Source organism: Protomyctophum parallelum, assembly GCF_964188405.1.
Source record: "Protomyctophum parallelum genome assembly, chromosome: 14".
NCBI classification, from domain to species: Eukaryota; Metazoa; Chordata; class Actinopteri; order Myctophiformes; family Myctophidae; genus Protomyctophum; species Protomyctophum parallelum.
Window position 1 is genome coordinate 28,707,976 of NC_139709.1, and position 18,793 is coordinate 28,726,768.

Sequence of the window (18,793 nt, forward strand, 5' to 3'; positions counted from 1 at the left end):
CCTGGGATCCACACCATGAGACGGAATGCTTGAAGAACGTGACGGTTCAGTGGAGACACAGCACCCCTGCTGGCCGTACCGACACATCTGTTGGGAGCTCATCCATATTTGACCAAGCGCAAACCCCCCCCCCCAAAAAAAAATGAGGCCAGTAGCGAGTATGAATGTGATACTTCATTGATTCATACTTGGGATTTTGATTCTGATGACAGCTGGTAGAAACAGCGCTACTTGATTACTAGTGCTAACCTTGTCTGGGTTAGAGTGTGTGTGTGTGTGTGTGTGTGTGTGTGTGTGTGTGTGTGTGTGTGTGTGTGTGTGTGTGTGTGTGTGTGTGTGTGTGTGTGTGTGTGTGTGTGTGTGTGTGTGTGTGTGTGTGTGTGTGTGTGTGTGTGTGTGTGTGTGTGTGTGTGTGTGTGTGTGTGTGTGTGTGTGTGTGTGTGTGTGTGTGTGTGTGTGTGTGTGTGTGTGTGTGTGTACACAGGTCATATGTCTTAGTGTTTTTCCTGTTGGGATGGATGGATGTAATGTCTAGTGTCTATTATTTTCTATTCCTCTCCTTGCCTTTATCTGTCTTTCTCCGGGCATATATCTATGGGTTAATTTATATGTTGTCATATGACAAGTTTCAAGTGAAAACTGTGCATATATAAATATTATATAGTAAAACATTGTAATATAGTATAGCTTATGTGTATAGTATGAATGTTATATACATTACAAAACGATGAGCGAGCCCACTAATATGTGGCTATAGTATAGATATTGCGTAGTATAAATTATTCTGATACTGTATATACTGTGTACAGTATATTAGATAATATACTGCCTAATGCCTATAGTAGAAATTATGCTTACCCGAGGTGGGGTTGGCGAAAGGGCCTTTCTGTGTGGAGTTTGCATGTTCTCCACGTGTCCCCTAGGGTAGGTACCCTCACAAAAACATGCAGTAATCCTGGTCTCTAAAACTGCCTCCCCCTGGCCAGCCTGGCGCCTGATGGAGGGGAAAGGAACTGGTCGGAATAATGTGTTCCTTCCACACGCTACGTCCGGCCAGGGAAATTCCCCCCCGTCAGGTGAAAAGAAGCAGCTTGGACTCATCATGCATAGAAGGAGGCATGAGGTCAGTCCCCTGGCCCCCCCCAGGTTGGCAGAGGAAGTGTAGCGCCCAGGATTGCATTAGATAATTGGCACTGGGTGAAAAAACTGGGTTGCAAAATCATGGGATTAAATTTATAGAGAAAGAATAGTATACATAGTATATAATATCAGGGGTTTTCAACTGATTGTGAACCAGGGACCACCACCCTGACTAAGAATCAACCTGGGGAGTCGGGACCACCGTTGTTTTAGGTGGGGGGATATGGGCTTGAAATGAAATATTGACTGTTGGAAGGGTTTCATTAATTTGTACAGAGATTCAGAGCATGGTGCCTACTAGGCAGGGCTCAAAGTATGCCGACTGCACTTGCAATATGAACACTTTTGTAAAAGTGTAATAAAAGTGTTCGTGTTGCAAGTGCAGTCATTATGTACTTTTTGTGCATTTTCGAAATACGTTAACGTGCAAACAAAACTTTGTAAAGGACAAAAGGACGACGCAGATGGGACAAGCAAGGGGACAACTGCAGAGAGGGACAGACACGGACGGAGAGAGAGAGAGAGAGAGAGAGAGAGACATGGGCAGGGAGGGAGAGAGACATGGGCAGGGAGGGAGCGTGTGTTTCCGAGAGGGGAAAATAGAAAGTCCTCTGCCTCAGACCAATGTCAGTGACGAATGACCGAATTCTAAGCATGGGGAGGTAACGGGAATACAAGGAGAGGAAGGAACGGAATGAGTGAATGAATGAGTAGATAAAAGGAGAGAGATGTGAGAGAGGTGGCGGAGGGAGGGAGAGAGAGAGAGAAAGGGTGGGTGGGTTTAGGCTGCTGAGAATTACTCAGCAGATTGCAGGGACCCTCTCCTCCCCTGCCTCCCACCTCGCACACAATACACACACACACACACACACACACACACACACACACACACACACACACACACAGATATTTGTCTATGCTTACAGTGTTAGTTTCACTCTGAGAGTATAAATAATAAATTGATATAGCCCGGTAGAATTAAATTGTCAGAATGAGATGAGAAAGGAGCTTTTTTCCGAACCCTCACAGCTCGTCTTGAACAGCCCTTGAACCTTACCTTGCCCTCTGTTTACATAATATTTGTGTGGTGTGTGTGTGTGTGTGTGTGTGTGTGTGTGCGCGCTCGCGTGTGTTGTAGTAGTAGTAGTAGTAGGACGTCATGTGCAGACCCCTCTGAGGATCACGTGCTCTGCCACTGAACCCTGAAGCCTGTTTTTATTTTTATTTTTTGTACTTACGTGTGACATACACCTGAAATAGCAGATCTACAAGCTCAACGACGCGCCCCTCGCAGGCAACTACAGTAACCAAGTACAAACTTGGCCCAAATGGCCCATAGCACTTACCCTAACCCCTTAGATAGCATTTCTGTTGGCTTAGATAGCATTTGACACAGACTTATAGCATGTTATGTAGACAGCACTATAATTGTATTGTATATAGTCATAGCACGCCATAGTACATATGTATAGCATAGTAGTAAATATGTATAGTTTATATGTATAGTGTATGTATAGTTTCATTATATAGATATTCCACTGTTACTTTCTTAGCTTACGCATGTTTCATGATAAATGTTTTTATGTGATGTATTCCCATGCTTTTGTTCTTGCTTAAATGTAAATCGCTCTGGATTAAGAGCGTCTGCTAAATGCCTAAATTGTAAATTGTAAACTTGGGCTTAGAGCACGTACCACTGGTACCGCTGGTGTTTGGACCGACAACACGGCCGTTGCTGCCCCGCTTGTTTGCTCAACAGTCATACGTGGAGGTTTATTTATGTCGTGACGTGGGGCCGTGTTTGTGTACGTGGACAGTGTGACAGTATTACGCCTTCAGCCCACATACCAGACATACTGTAGCTGTTGCAAAAGAGATACAGTACCTGTCTGTCCGCTATGGCATTGTGGCATTCCTGTTTCATAAGTTTTAGGCAGATTTTTTAGGCTGTGAGACATTGGAGTATTGCCAACGGCATGCTAACTTATTGCGTATACTCATGTATTCATGAGTATATACTATTCTTTTGCAATATTAATGATGACAACACACAGCTACACCTCATTCTCTCCTCTCCTCTCCTCTCCTCTCCTCTCCTCTCCTCTCCTCTCCTCTCCTCTCCTCTCCTCTCCTCTCCTCTCAGGTTCTCTCGTCTGCGGAGCCTCAACCTCTCCAACAACCACCTGGGTCAGTTCCCTCTGGCCATCTGTGACATCCCAACCCTGACCGAGGTCAACCTGAGCTGCAACTACTTGGCCTCCATCCCCAGCTCTGTGGGAGCCATGACCAAGTGAGTAACGTCAAAACATCCACGACCCCGCGGGGGTTGTTTCTGGAAAGATCTCCTCTCCTCGGTGTCTTTGAGCTAATATAGCCTGTGGCTGCATGCAACTAACGGTAGAAATTACACTGCACAACATAAATAACCAGCAGTGGTGTGAGGTTGTAAAAACCACCGCATGTGATATTCTGGTGACCATTAATAGGTTTCAAAACAGTGGTTGGAATAGTTAATATGATTAGTGCATTAGTGAATGAATTAATGAATTAAAAGAAAATTTGTGTCATGCCACTTTGGCCCATCCCATATGGGATTGATTTAACAAAATAAATGGAAAACAACTGATATTACAGTCCTTCCTGTTCACAATAGGTCTTGCCTTTATTACATCCAACATAAATGAACATATACGTACAGTATTTGAACAAAATAAGAACAAATAAGACTGTCATTTTACATGTAAATGGCCCTCCTCCTTAACCAGGCCTTTTCAAGAAATGAGGCAAATGGAAAAAATGTCATGTTGAAATGGACATTTCAGTTTCTCCGAGTCATCCAACCGCACATCATTTATTTAAAAAAAAAGATTCTGCCTGATAGAGTTGTAGAATGGGCAATAAAAAAACAAAATGCATTTATTTATTTTAAAATTTCTTAAGATATAGAACTACACGATCTATCCTCTTAGATACTTAGTTACTTAGAATTGTTCGATTGTAGCATTTACGAGTGGCAGTATAAGCACTTTCAGCAGGTATGTCTGGTGGTAAACATTTGCCTTGCAAAAGAGAGTGGCGCAAAACGCAAGCGAAACCAAGATAAGGGAAGGTAGACGCTGTGCTGCGGGTTACCAACCTGCTTTAATCTGCGAGAATGATCTGGAATGAATGGATGTGTGTGAATTCCTGAAGAGACCTGTAGGGCCTTCATGCTATTACTGCCACCTGCTGGCCATGAACGTATTACGCCCAAGGCATGATTAACCCATTTAGACCTGACCATCGAAAGTCTCCTGAAAGAATAATATATTCAAAGATTTGTGCCGCATTTTCACGATTTTTCAAAAATAGCAGACCTACAAGCTCGTATCGCGCCACTCGGTGGCGCGCTATGAGCTTGTAGATCTGCTATTTTTCAATAGCTAAAGTATAACATTAATGCCTAGTTAAAACACCAAAAGGGGTTCCCGCCCAGAATGGGTTTTAATATTCTTGAACTAAGTTTGGGCAATTTTTGGGAAATTATTACGGAACGAAGGTCAACCCAAAGCATGCACGTGAAAAGACATAAAAACGAAACCTGCCAACTCGTGTTGATTTTGACAGCACATTTTGATTTAGTTTTAGTCATTTTTGAATCATCACCCGGAATGTACGTATTTTGGCATGCCTTGATGGCGTCGTTAACCCATTCTGACCGGGCACCCATTTTGGTGTTGGCATCATGTTATGCTTTAGCTATTGAAAAATAGCAGATCTACAAGCTCATAGCGCGCCACCGAGTGGCGCGCTACGAGCTTGTAGGTCTGCTATTTTTCTCAGGTCAGAATGGGTTCATCAGACCAGTGTGTGTCCGGCGGAAACCTCGTATGAATCTGATCTCAGGTCAGAATGGGTTAATGGCTGATCTCACACTTGCTGACAATAGCTGATCTACAAGCTCACAGCGTGTCGTGCTATTTGATTACGCGTTGTGAGCTTGTAGATCTGCTATTTTTTTTTAGCATGCAACCAAGCATAACATGACTTGTCTTTTAGTCATACTGGACCTCTTCTCCACTAGTCCCCCTCCTTAACATTTAGTCTAGTCTAATTTGTTTGACGAAATTGTCATTTCTGTTTTACTCTGTGTAAAAAGGTAGTCGGGGAACATGTTCCGTCATAGTTCTATGGTGCGTTCACACGCATGCAAAGATACAGTCTACCATTCACTGTCAATGTACAAAGATACAAAGCGTCAAATATGCTGTGAATACTTGTATCTTCTGATCTTTGCAGCTGCACCGTGTGTAAACAAACAAGTCGACGAAATCAACCCCACTGCCAACTTGTCCACCCCTCATCCTCTCTTCTCTCTCCTCTCCCTGTCCACTATACAGCCTGCAGACCTTTCTGCTGGACGGTAACTGCCTGGGCTCCCTGCCCAGTGAGCTGGGCTCCCTGCAGAGGCTGGGCTACCTGGGCCTGTCCTTCAACCAGTTCAGCGCCGTGCCACAGGTCCTGGAGAGGCTGGCCAACATGGAGAAGCTCTGCATGGCCGGCAACAGCCTGGAGACCCTCGCCCTGCAGAGCTTCCGGCTGCTCCGAGTCAAGCACATAGACCTACGGTACGTACGGTTTTGGACACCCATTCTGACCTGAGATCAGATTCTAAAAATGTCTGTTTGAAAATGACAGTTTTCTGAAAAAGCTATGTTTCTATGTCAGTCGTTCTTCGATTTTTCAAAAATAGCCAGACCTACAATCTCGTAGCGCGCATAAAGTAATGCTAACACCAAAAGGGGTTCCCGCCTAAAATGGGTTAAGGCATTTAGCAGACGCTCTTAATCCAGAGCGATTTACGGTAAGCAAGAACAACACATGATAATATATTAATAGTAGAAATAGTCATCAGACAAGGATCATAACCAACATGTCTAACAGTAGAATATATGTACAGTGAAGCTATGAGTATACACTATAGAGTGCTATGTCTACATACAATGCTATCTAAATCTACATAAGTTGAATTGAGCCTTTGCATATGCCTGTAAGGTCGTCGAGGCTAGTGCAAGTGCTACGGGCCAAGATGGGGTCTGAAGAGGTGCGTTTTACAAAATACGGCAGAAGTTTGGGAGTGAGTCACATAAACCGCTCGTCTTTTAATTATTTTGTACTCTGAGGCCAGTGGTTTTGAATCTTGTTGTTGCACACCCTGGACTTGTCTCGACACACCACTGTCTTTTGGGCTATGGTGATTCCGCTCATTTCCCCCATTTATGTTTCAACTGGTACTAAACCACACCACGCTTTGTAGATTTAAAAGTTCAAACCCACCATAGTGGCGGTTTACAGGGTTTGAGGGGAGTTATACTATACTGTATGTAGCAGCATACATAACACTGGTTCTTTCTCAAGACAGAACACAGTGTTACAAATACAGTTACAGTACCAGTCATGCCAAGAAAAAAACCCACTGTGTGACATGTGTTAAACCCCTCTAATGACCAAGGCCTAAACACTGAGCGGAAGACATAACTGGACGGCTAAACAACGTTTCGGCACGGAATCGAGGAAATCATTGGCCTGTGGTTGTTCCATCAGCTGTCTCCCCCCCCCCTCCCCCCCAGCTTTGGAAAGTGCAGGGCCAGTGTGACTTGGCAGTATCTCGTTAGTTAATACATCACCGGCTTGTCTCCCCCGTTCGCTCGGTGACTGCATGCAGTCTCGTGCCGCTATGCGGCGTCACACCGCTCTCGACCTCATTGGAGTTTCAAAGGTCACACTTGGGGGAACACGATGGTGGTGTTTTACTGTGGGAACAGCATCAGGTTCATCAGATTTGAAAGGGGAAAAAAACCCATATCCCACCTGTATTACTATTATTTATTTAAGATATTTCTTGGGGGATTTTGCCTTTTATTGATAGGGTACAGTAATGTTTGGGCAGGAAAGGGGGAGAGAGATGGGGGGGGGGGTGTGTGGGGGGGGGGGGAATACATGCTCTGAGTCGGGACTCGAACCCGCGACACACCGTCAGGCTGGATTACCGGCCCAGGTGCCTGGACCGCGGTCCAGGACCCCCGTTCTGCATTGGAAAAAAAGGAAGACATTAAAATGTGCAATTTGTCAAATGTGTCTGCTTGTAATCCGTTCACGAGTTGGCTGTTGTGTAGGATGATTCATTATGATTATGATTGATTCTTTATTTGTGGAGGAATAGTCCCGTATACAGTATGTCTCTGTTGTTATGGACCCTTGACAATTATGTAATTATAAAGGACTATTAATCATTCTGTTACTCGTTCAAAACATTTCATACGGGCAATTTATTATCCTTTACGAAACAGACGATTCGAATCAGCGACCCCCTCTATTCAATCACTTAAAGCACGAATCCCGTTCATCATCAGTCATCCTCTGTTGCCTTCTCTAAAGGAAAGGCCACAGAGCCGCTTGTTCACTAGAGTGCAGATCAGTGGTTCCTAAACGTCTTGTTCACTAGAGTGCAGATCAGTGGTTCCTAAACGTCTTGTTCACTAGAGTGCAGATCAGTGGTTCCTAAACGTCTTGTTCACTAGAGTGTAGATCAGTGGTTCCTAAACGTCTTGTTCACTAGAGTGCAGATCAGTGGTTCTCAAACATCTTGTTCACTAGAGTGTAGATCAGTGGTTCTCAAACGTCTTGTTCACTAGAGTGTAGATCAGTGGTTCCTAAACGTCTTGTTCACTAGAGTGCAGATCAGTGGTTCTCAAACATCTTGTTCACTAGAGTGTAGATCAGTGGTTCTCAAACATCTTGTTCACTAGAGTGTAGATCAGTGGTTCTCCAACATCTTGTTCACTAGAGTGCAGATCAGTGGTTCTCAAACATCTTGTTCACTAGAGTGTAGATCAGTGGTTCTCAAACATCTTGTTCACTAGAGTGCAGATCAGTGGTTCTCAAACATCTTGTTCACTAGAGTGTAGATCAGTGGTTCCTAAACGTCTTGTTCACTAGAGTGCAGATCAGTGGTTCCTAAACGTCTTGTTCACTAGAGTGCAGATCATTGGTTCTCAAACATCTTGTTCACTAGAGTGCAGATCAGTGGTTCCTAAACGTCTTGTTCACTAGAGTGTAGATCAGTGGTTCTCAAACATCTTGTTCACTAGAGTGCAGATCAGTGGTTCCTAAACGTCTTGTTCACTAGAGTGCAGATCAGTGGTTCCTAAACGTCTTGTTCACTAGAGTGCAGATCAGTGGTTCCTAAACGTCTTGTTCACTAGAGTGTAGATCAGTGGTTCCTAAACGTCTTGTTCACTAGAGTGCAGATCAGTGGTTCCCAAACATCTTGTTCACTAGAGTGCAGATCAGTGGTTCTCAAACATCTTGTTCACTAGAGTGCAGATCAGTGGTTCTCAAACATCTTGTTCACTAGAGTGTAGATCAGTGGTTCCTAAACGTCTTGTTCACTAGAGTGCAGATCAGTGGTTCTCAAACATCTTGTTCACTAGAGTGCAGATCAGTGGTTCCTAAACGTCTTGTTCACTAGAGTGCAGATCAGTGGTTCTCAAACATCTTGTTCACTAGAGTGTAGATCAGTGGTTCTCAAACATCTTGTTCACTAGAGTGCAGATCAGTGGTTCTCAAACATCTTGTTCACTAGAGTGTAGATCAGTGGTTCCCAAACATCTTGTTCACTAGAGTGCAGATCAGTGGTTCCTAAACGTCTTGTTCACTAGAGTGTAGATCAGTGGTTCCTAAACGTCTTGTTCACTAGAGTGCAGATCAGTGGTTCCTAAACGTCTTGTTCACTAGAGTGCAGATCAGTGGTTCCTAAACGTCTTGTTCACTAGAGTGCAGATCAGTGGTTCTCAAACATCTTGTTCACTAGAGTGCAGATCATTGGTTCTCAAACATCTTGTTCACTAGAGTGCAGATCAGTGGTTCCTAAACGTCTTGTTCACTAGAGTGTAGATCAGTGGTTCTCAAACATCTTGTTCACTAGAGTGTAGATCAGTGGTTCCTAAACATCTTGTTCACTAGAGTGCAGATCAGTGGTTCTCAAACATCTTGTTCACTAGAGTGCAGATCAGTGGTTCTCAAACATCTTGTTCACTAGAGTGCAGATCAGTGGTTCTCAAACATCTTGTTCACTAGAGTGCAGATCAGTGGTTCTCAAACATCTTGTTCACTAGAGTGCAGATCAGTGGTTCTCAAACATCTTGTTCACTAGAGTGCAGATCAGTGGTTCTCAAACATCTTGTTCACTAGAGTGCAGATCAGTGGTTCCTAAACATCTTGTTCACTAGAGTGCAGATCAGTGGTTCTCAAACATCTTGTTCACTAGAGTGCAGATCAGTGGTTCCTAAACGTCTTGTTCACTAGAGTGCAGATCAGTGGTTCCTAAACGTCTTGTTCACTAGAGTGTAGATCAGTGGTTCCTAAACGTCTTGTTCACTAGAGTGCAGATCAGTGGTTCCCAAACATCTTGTTCACTAGAGTGCAGATCAGTGGTTCTCAAACATCTTGTTCACTAGAGTGTAGATCAGTGGTTCCTAAACGTCTTGTTCACTAGAGTGCAGATCAGTGGTTCCTAAACGTCTTGTTCACTAGAGTGCAGATCAGTGGTTCTCAAACATCTTGTTCACTAGAGTGCAGATCAGTGGTTCTCAAACGTCTTGTTCACTTGAGTGTAGATAAGTGGTTCTCAAACATCTTGTTCACTAGAGTGTAGATCAGTGGTTCTCAAACATCTTGTTCACTAGAGTGTAGATCAGTGGTTCTCAAACATCTTGTTCACTAGAGTGCAGATCAGTGGTTCTCAAACGTCTTGTTCACTTGAGTGTAGATAAGTGGTTCTCAAACGTCTTGTTCACTAGAGTGCAGATCAGTGGTTCTCAAACGTCTTGTTCACTAGTGTAGATCAGTGGTTCTCAAACATCTTGTTCACTAGAGTGTAGATCAGTGGTTCTCAAACATCTTGTTCACTAGAGTGTAGATCAGTGGTTCTCAAACATCTTGTTCACTAGAGTGCAGATCAGTGGTTCCTAAACGTCTTGTTCACTAGAGTGTAGATCAGTGGTTCCTAAACGTCTTGTTCACTAGAGTGCAGATCAGTGGTTCCTAAACGTCTTGTTCACTAGAGTGCAGATCAGTGGTTCCCAAACATCTTGTTCACTAGAGTGCAGATCAGTGGTTCTCAAACGTCTTGTTCACTAGAGTGCAGATCAGTGGTTCTCAAACATCTTGTTCACTAGAGTGCAGATCAGTGGTTCTCAAACGTCTTGTTCACTAGAGTGCAGATCAGTGGTTCCCAAACGTCTTGTTCACTAGAGTGTAGATCAGTGGTTCCCAAACGTTTTGTTCACTAGAGTGCAGATCAGTGGTTCCTAAACGTCTTGTTCACTAGAGTGCAGATCAGTGGTTCCCAAACATCTTGTTCACTAGAGTGTAGATCAGTGGTTCCTAAACGTCTTGTTCACTAGAGTGCAGATCAGTGGTTCCTAAACGTCTTGTTCACTAGAGTGTAGATCAGTGGTTCTCAAACATCTTGTTCACTAGAGTGTAGATCAGTGGTTCTCAAACATCTTGTTCACTAGAGTGTAGATCAGTGGTTCCTAAACGTCTTGTTCACTAGAGTGCAGATCAGTGGTTCTCAAACATCTTGTTCACTAGAGTGTAGATAAGTGGTTCTCAAACATCTTGTTCACTAGAGTGCAGATCAGTGGTTCTCAAACATCTTGTTCACTAGAGTGCAGATCAGTGGTTCTCAAACGTCTTGTTCACTAGAGTGCAGATCAGTGGTTCCTAAACGTCTTGTTCACTAGAGTGTAGATCAGTGGTTCCCAAACGTCTTGTTCACTAGAGTGTAGATCAGTGGTTCCTAAACGTCTTGTTCACTAGAGTGCAGATCAGTGGTTCTCAAACATCTTGTTCACTAGAGTGTAGATCAGTGGTTCTCAAACATCTTGTTCACTAGAGTGTAGATCAGTGGTTCCTAAACGTCTTGTTCACTAGAGTGCAGATCAGTGGTTCCCAAACATCTTGTTCACTAGAGTGTAGATCAGTGGTTCCTAAACGTCTTGTTCACTAGAGTGCAGATCAGTGGTTCTCAAACGTCTTGTTCACTAGAGTGTAGATCAGTGGTTCTCAAACATTTTGTTCACTAGAGTGTAGATCAGTGGTTCCTAAACGTCTTGTTCACTAGAGTGTAGATCAGTGGTTCCTAAACGTCTTGTTCACTAGAGTGCAGATCAGTGGTTCCCAAATGCCTTATATGCTGTGACCCAAAAGAGAACTTTGATGTCTTGTGAAACTTGTGACAATAGCCGATCTACAAGTAAAGCTCGCAACGCGTCTCTTTGTGCCGTGTTGTGAGCTTCCAGAATGGCTATTTTCCGTTCCACTTTAGTTTTTTATAATGTATGTAATTCCTTAGATTTTTCTTTTATTTCTTCATGAAAATACTGAAAACATCAGTTTTTTAAATTCATGATATTTTGGCGCTTTTTTGGGGGGAATGTTTTTTGAAAATGTTTTGAAATAATAATAATAAAAAACAGAATGTAGGAAACAAAACTTAAACAATGTGTCTGTGCCTCGAACCATGTGTTTGGAAACCGAAACATTGTTCGAAAAATGCCTCGTTAAAAAAAGGTAGGTCTTTAGTCCTCTCTTAGAAGAGTCAATCGACTACGGCGCTCTCAGTTGGGCAGGATTGACAGTTCAGGGGCCGCCGTGCCGAGTGGCCTGGTCTGGTTGACCCACCGTGCGTAGGTTCCACGGGGCTAAAAGGAAAGGCCACATCCCCTGTGGCAGTTCAGTCTGTGGCAGAAACGGATGAAGTGACCGGTGTCCTCTTCTCTGCCCCGTCTGTCAGGCTGAATAAGATCAGCCGCATGGTGCCGGACGAGCCCGACCTGCTGAGGCACGTGACCCAGCTGGACGTGAGGGACAACCGTCTGGAGGAGCTGGACGCCTCCGTCCTCCCCCGGCTGGAGACGCTGCACTGCGAGAGGAACCGCATCTGCAGCCTCAAGGCCAAGGGCGGCCTGCTCAAAGGCATCTACGCCTCATACAACGGTAAGGCCTGTTCAAGGCATTTTACGCCCCACACAGCCGCGAGTTAAGGCCTATTCAGACTCCGGTTTTGGAGAGGTGGCCACCTTTTCGGCGGTCACCTCTTCCCCCCAAAACGGTGGTTTTGATGCCGGCACTCACAGTCCATCACCGTGCTCATATCTCCTAACCTCCTTGGCCAACACTTCCTCAAATTCGTCCATTGTTTTCCCTCTGCTATCTCTCTACTGCCTATCTACCTCTATTCTATTCCTTTCTGGTCCCTTTCTGTTCCTTTCCTATTCTATATAGTCTCTCTCTCTCTCTCTCTCTCTCTCTTTCTGTCACTGTCTCTATTATTTCAGTCCTTGGTTCTCTTGTTCTTCCGCTGCTCTGTCACGAGTTTGTTTGTTTGTACGTTGGGAGCCCACCCAACTTATAGACCAAAAGCATTGCCCGGAATGAGTCTCGGTGACCACCGATTTGGTGGTTAGTATAAACAAATAGAAGGGCTGGGGAGAGCGGTGGTTTGCCGTTTCTCTTCACCGCATCTCAGTGACGTCATGTTGTAGTTTTTGGTGATAGCGGTGGTCACCTCATCACCGAAAACTGGAGTATATGAATAGGCCTTTACCCCCAACACCCTTCTCTCTCTAAACACCGTCACGAGTCTCCTCTTGCACATTCATTCATTGACGGCATTCCTCTTTCACAGTCAGCCGCTCTCGGTTCATCATTCCGCCCTAGCGTTTGACTGTTCATTGTCTGTGTGCTTTTTGTCCGTCCTATACACGCACAGCTCCGTTGTCTCCCTCCCGTCTGTCCTTGAGTGTTAGGTTAATGTGTTTGTCTTTCTCTCTCCCTGCAGAGCTACGAGAACTGGACGTGAGTCCTGTGCCGTCCAATCTGAGCTACATGGACATCTCAAGGTGAACAATGGCGCACTCACGCACACACATTAAAAGAAGAAAACCAGCTGCCTTATGAAACATATACGTGTATATGGAACCTTGTGGGTCCATTTTAAACCCTTTCTGAGTAAAATCGGCACTCTGGGATATTCACTCACTTTGTGAACAAATTCAACGTTCTGATTCCGAGCAACACCTCGTTGAACTGAGAGGCTCGTCTGACCTGTGACCTCTTGAGTGACCGTTAAATTATTGAGCTATAAACTTTGACACTTTGTAACGTGGCTCTATCTGTCATGGACAGGAACCGCATGGAGTCGGTGCCGGACTGGGCGTGCGACAGCAAGAAGCTGGAAGTTCTGGACATCAGCCACAACCTCATCCACGAGCTCCCCGCCAGGTGAGTACCTCAGTCACAGCTAGTGATATTCTGCAGCCGAATGGAAAATGGAAAAAAAACTGTGAGGTTGGGGTTCGTTCCCCGGCCGGGTCATACCAAAGACGGTCGGGGTCGGCATCAAGGGCCGGATTGGGGGGTTAGATCAACCACAAATGATTCCTGAGCGTGGCAGGGCGCGAGCCCCCTTCCCCTCCGCTGGCTCCGATGTCTATTTATACAGACACCATTGAATAGAGCTGATCTACAATTTCACAATGTGGCACAAACTTGACCAACAACTTTCATTTCGGTGTCTCTTTCCCTCTGTCTCCTCTCTCTCTCTCTCTCTCTCTCTCTCTCTCTCTCTCTCTCTCTCTCTCTGTAAGGGAAATGCCACATTATCTCTGCCTGCCCTTTGCTGGCCTGTCATATATCCCACACAGAGCCCCATAAATCACCTAGCCTCTCCTCTCCCTCCCCTTCCCCTCATGTAGCCTCTCAGAAGGTCACCGGAGATGCTGTGCATTTCCTCATTGTCACACCTGTCGCTGATGCTCACCTGTGTGCTGGGTTTCACCCCCCAACCCCCACCTCTCAGTATCTTGAGTCCGGCGGTGTTCCTCGATATCCTTCTATTGTCTTTCTTAGTTTTATCTTTCTCTCTCTGTATTTCTCCACCTCTCTCTTCTCTGTCTCTGTCTCTCGTGTTGGTCCCTTCATTCCGTGCAGATCTATTTTTTTTAGCCCAGTAAGTGTCAGGATGATGAATCGCAGCTGCAGGCTCAACTAGAGGCGCATCCCCCCCCCCTCCCCCATCCCCCCCTCCCATGCTATCCTCGCCTGTTGCGACCCAGTTCACTAACAGTCGGCTCTTCAACGAGCCAAATTTCCCACATTCATCACACTACTACCTCCCCTTATGTCTCTCTCTCTCTCTCTCTCTCTCTCTCTCTCTCTCTCTCTCTCTCGCTGTCAGCGGCCTGGATGTCTCTTTCCTTCTCCTTTACACGCACGCACGCACACGCACACACACACACACACACACACACACACACACACACACACACGCTGCTGCTGCTGCACTATAGCTAGCGGCTACAGTGACTGGTTGGTTGCACGTGTTCTGGCAGTGATGCGTCTCTCCCTCTTTCTCTGTGTTCCTCCGTTTGTGTGTGTGTGTGTGTGTGCGCGCGCGTGTGTGCGTGTGTGTGTGTGTCATGCTGCAGGTTGCTGTGCAGCAGCAGTCTGAGGAAGCTGAATGCAGGACACAACCTCCTGCAGAAGCTTCCTGAAAGGGTTGAGCGCCCTCTGCTGGAGGTGCTGGACGTGCAGCACAACCAACTGACGGAGCTGCCCTGCAACCTGTTCCTCAAATCCTACAGGTCAGTGGTTCTGTTCCTCGAGTCCTATTGGTCAGTGGTTCTGTTCCTCAAATCCTACAGGTCAGTGGTTCTGTTCCTCGAGTCCTATTGGTCAGTGGTTCTGTTCCTCAAGTCCTATTGGTCAGTGGTTCTGTTCCTCAAGTCCTATTGGTCAGTGGTTCTGTTCCTCAAGTCCTATTGGTCAGTGGTTCTGTTCCTCAAGTCCTATTGGTCAGTGGTTCTCAACCCTTTTCATGTCAAGGACCGCCAAATTGACACTCATTAGCCCACGGACCCCCCATAAGAGAACATTTGTACGGCTCAAGCAGTGATTCTCAACCATTTGTATTTCAAGGACCGCCAGTGTGACATGCATTATAGCCTACGGATCCCGATTTAATGGCATTTTTATATCCGGGACCGCAATTTATATTGTAAAATCAATGTTAACTCATTTAGGCCTGACGTCGAAATTAAAAATAATAAGTCTTCTGAAAGAATATATATTCAAAGATCTGTGCCGCAAACCCGTCGTTTATTCTGCATTTGAGCCACGTACGGGCCACCATTTGATTGCATTTTAGTCAGTCAGACCCAAAACGAAATCATATTTTGTTGTCGTCCTTGGGTATGGTTTTGTCCACAATTCCATCCCTTCTGTATTGATGTTGGCATCATTATGAGAGATAACAGGCCAAACCTCTTGATTGTGCAGCCTTTTTAAATGAAGTAATGCAGATGTTTAACAAGTTAACTCCTGAGAGCGTCAATGCTTCTGCATGATAAAGTACTTTTACTTTTGAAGATGGAAGGCTGCTCACACACTTCTCTGTAGCTTGACCCATTTTGGGACGGGAACCCCTTTTGGTGTTAGCATTATGCTATGCTTCAGCTTTTGAAAAATAGCAGATCTACAAGCTCATAGCGTGCCACCGAGTGGCGCGCTACAAGCTCGTGGTCTGCTATTTTTGAAAAATCAAAGAACCACTGACACAGAAACATAGCTTTTTCAGAAAACTGTCAGGAAGTAGAAGACATTTTTAGAATCTGATCTCAGGTCAGAATGGGTCAAGTAACGGAGGAAAAACGAACTCAATGATGAAACCTGAACCTGACGGCTTCTTCTTCTTCCTCTTCCCTCTTCCAGCTTGCGGTGCCTGAACGCCTCGGCCAATAAGCTGGAGCACCTGCCTCCGTCCAGCCTGTCCGAGGAGAGCCACAGCGTCCTGCAGGAGCTCTACCTGACCAACAACCGGCTGACGGACAAGTGTGTCCCCATGCTGACGGGACACACACACCTCAGGGTGCTGCACATGGCCTACAACCACCTGCAGACCTTCCCGGCCAGGTTGACACATTAAACAATTATTTTATACTTTTTAGCTATTGAAAAAATAGCACATCTTTAAAAATGTAATATATTATGTTCTTTCACAGTGAACATTTTTTAACTCAAATCTTTGCTTCGGAGGGGGGCGGTCCCTGGAACAAAATAGTTTGAGATGCGTGGTCGTCAGGCAATTACATTTCATTTTGGCGCGTCCTTGACGTGAAAAAGGTTGAGCACCACTGACATAGAAACACATACGCTTTTCAGAAAGCTGTTATAGGATCTAGGAGACGGTCTCAATCGTCGAATCGGTCTCAATGGTCGTCGACCATGTAAATGCAACATCTCTGCGTCGACCATTGTAAACTAATGCAACATCTCCATTCTGGTTGGAGGCCAGTGTGTTGCATACAGTATCCTTCCCACTCTCTCTCTCTCTCTCTCTCTCTCTCTCTCTCTCTCTCTCTCTGCCCTCAGTTTCCTGTCCCTGCTGTCTTATCTAAATATAGCATTAAGTAAATCTCTGAACTGAATGACTCAGTCGTTATTGTACGTCACTCACTGACTTTGCTGCTGTCTGTAGACCCCAATGGACAACACATTTAACACAACTCCCCCCCTCTCTCTCTCTCTCTCTCTCTCTCTATGTTTTCTCTCTGTCTATCTCTCTCTCTCCTCCCTCTCAGTAAAATGGCCAAGCTGGAGGAACTTGAGGAGGTGGACCTGAGTGGGAACATGTTGAAGACGGTGCCCACGACCATCATGAACTGCAGGCGCATGCACACGCTCATCGCTCACTCCAACGCCATCGAGGTCTTTCCCGAGGTCATGCAACTCGCCGAGATGAAAGTAAGCTAATGGACGTTGCCAAATCAATCTCTCTCTCTCTGTGTGTGTGTGTGTGTGTGTGTGTGTGTGTGTGTGTGTGTGTGTGTGTGTGTGTGTGTGTGTGTGTGTGTGTGTGTGTGTGTGTGTGTGTGTGTGTGTGTGTGTGTGTGTGTGTGTGTGTGTGTGTGTGTGTGTGTGTGTGTGTGTGTGTGTGTGTGTGTGTGTGTGTGTGTGTGTGTGTGTGTGTGTGTGTGTGTGTGCGCGCGCTCGCGCATAATTAGCACAGTGTTTCAGAGACTCTGCCTGAAGCCTGATATCTTCTCTGGCCATGGGGGGATTTCCTCTTATTAGGCTAGTGGTTAACATGTTTGGCTTTAGTATCCCTCCCCAGGTGTTACACATACGTTCTTGTGTTTACAATTACAATATTACATGTGTATTTTCCCCATAATGTCTATGTTTAGTTCACATAAAAAAATTCACCCACTCCACCCATCCTTCCAGCTAATGTTGACCCACTGGCCAAATTTCACCCTATTCACTTTGTAATAATCTCTCTTGACAAATGAACCCTCCTCTCTCTCTCTCTCTCTCTCTCTCTCTCTGGTGTCTGTCAGTGTGTGGATCTGAGCTGCAATGAACTGAGTGAGATCACGCTGCCAGAGAACCTGCCTCCCAAACTGCAGGAGTTGGACCTGACCGGCAACCCTCGCCTCAGCCTGGACCACAAGACCCTGGAGCAGCTCAAGTTAGTTTCTATAGTTTCTATTCATGTCTGTTCCCATGATGTAACCCACCTGTGTTTCCTTTTGAGTTGAATACTATACTAGGGATTTCCTGATCACCTTTTTTTTTGTCGATAACGATTTTTCCCTATCCGATATTTATATTTTGTATATAACACTTATGCCATATCACAATAGTACAATATTCCAAATCACAGACAATATCCAATCTAATATAATATATAATATAATGTCCCGCTCACGTTTTTTTTTGCTCCTGATACGATTCCGATCATTTGAAAATGCCGTGATCGGCCCCGATTTCCCATCATGTGATCAGATCGGCACAACCCTAAATACTACATACTACACCATACTATACAGTACAACATCTCTTGGCTACATCTACAAGCTCATGCGACATGTTGTGAGCTTGTAGATCTGCTATGTTCAGTGAACGTGTGTTTCACGTGGCTCCCCCCTCAATCTACACCTACGTCTGTCCCATGATCCAAATGGAGCATGACATATTCTTTGTAAACCACACCCCTTTCCTTTCCCATGGTCCAAATGGAGCATGATGTGTTCTTTATAAACCACACCCCTTTCCTTTCTCATTCTGTTTCACAGTAATATGACAGTAACATGACGTGTTCTTAATGTAAACCACACCCCTTTCCTTTCTCATTCTGCTTCACAGTAATATGACAGTAACATGACGTGTTCTTAATGTAAACCACACCCCTTTCCTTTCTCATTCTGTTTCACAGTAATATGACAGTAACATGACGTGTTCTTTGTAAACCACACCCCTTTCCTTTCTCATTCTGTCTCCCAGTAATATCCGCTGTTTCCGCATCGATCCGCCCCCGACCTTCTCGTCCAATGAGGCATCCGGCGGGCCTGCCGTGTGGAGTCATGGTTACACGGAGGCCTCGGGGGTCAAGAACAAGTAGGTTTCATCATGCAGTGATGTCATGTTCTTAGTAGAGCCTGACCAATATGTGTCTGCTGTGCTGTATGTACCCACATATGTACTGTATTATGTCTCTACGTCTCTACAGAAGGGCTTCTCAACTTGGGGGTCACGACAATTATTT

The 18,793-nt window shown here is 45.1% G+C and overlaps 1 protein-coding gene across 1 annotated transcript in view; it reads left to right on the forward strand.

Moving 5' to 3' along the window:
- The window catches only part of phlpp1 (PH domain and leucine rich repeat protein phosphatase 1), an 83,167-nt gene that overhangs the window by 57,569 nt on the left and 6,805 nt on the right, over positions 1-18,793 (forward strand). Inside the window, exons 5-14 of the mRNA XM_083781203.1 lie at positions 3,284-3,430; positions 5,520-5,747; positions 11,981-12,183; positions 13,028-13,088; positions 13,375-13,470; positions 14,676-14,831; positions 15,958-16,158; positions 16,827-16,989; positions 17,586-17,716; positions 18,532-18,645. Of these exons, the coding sequence (XP_083637329.1) occupies positions 3,284-3,430; positions 5,520-5,747; positions 11,981-12,183; positions 13,028-13,088; positions 13,375-13,470; positions 14,676-14,831; positions 15,958-16,158; positions 16,827-16,989; positions 17,586-17,716; positions 18,532-18,645 (1,500 nt within the window). The remainder of the gene's footprint in view (positions 1-3,283; positions 3,431-5,519; positions 5,748-11,980; positions 12,184-13,027; positions 13,089-13,374; positions 13,471-14,675; positions 14,832-15,957; positions 16,159-16,826; positions 16,990-17,585; positions 17,717-18,531; positions 18,646-18,793) is intronic.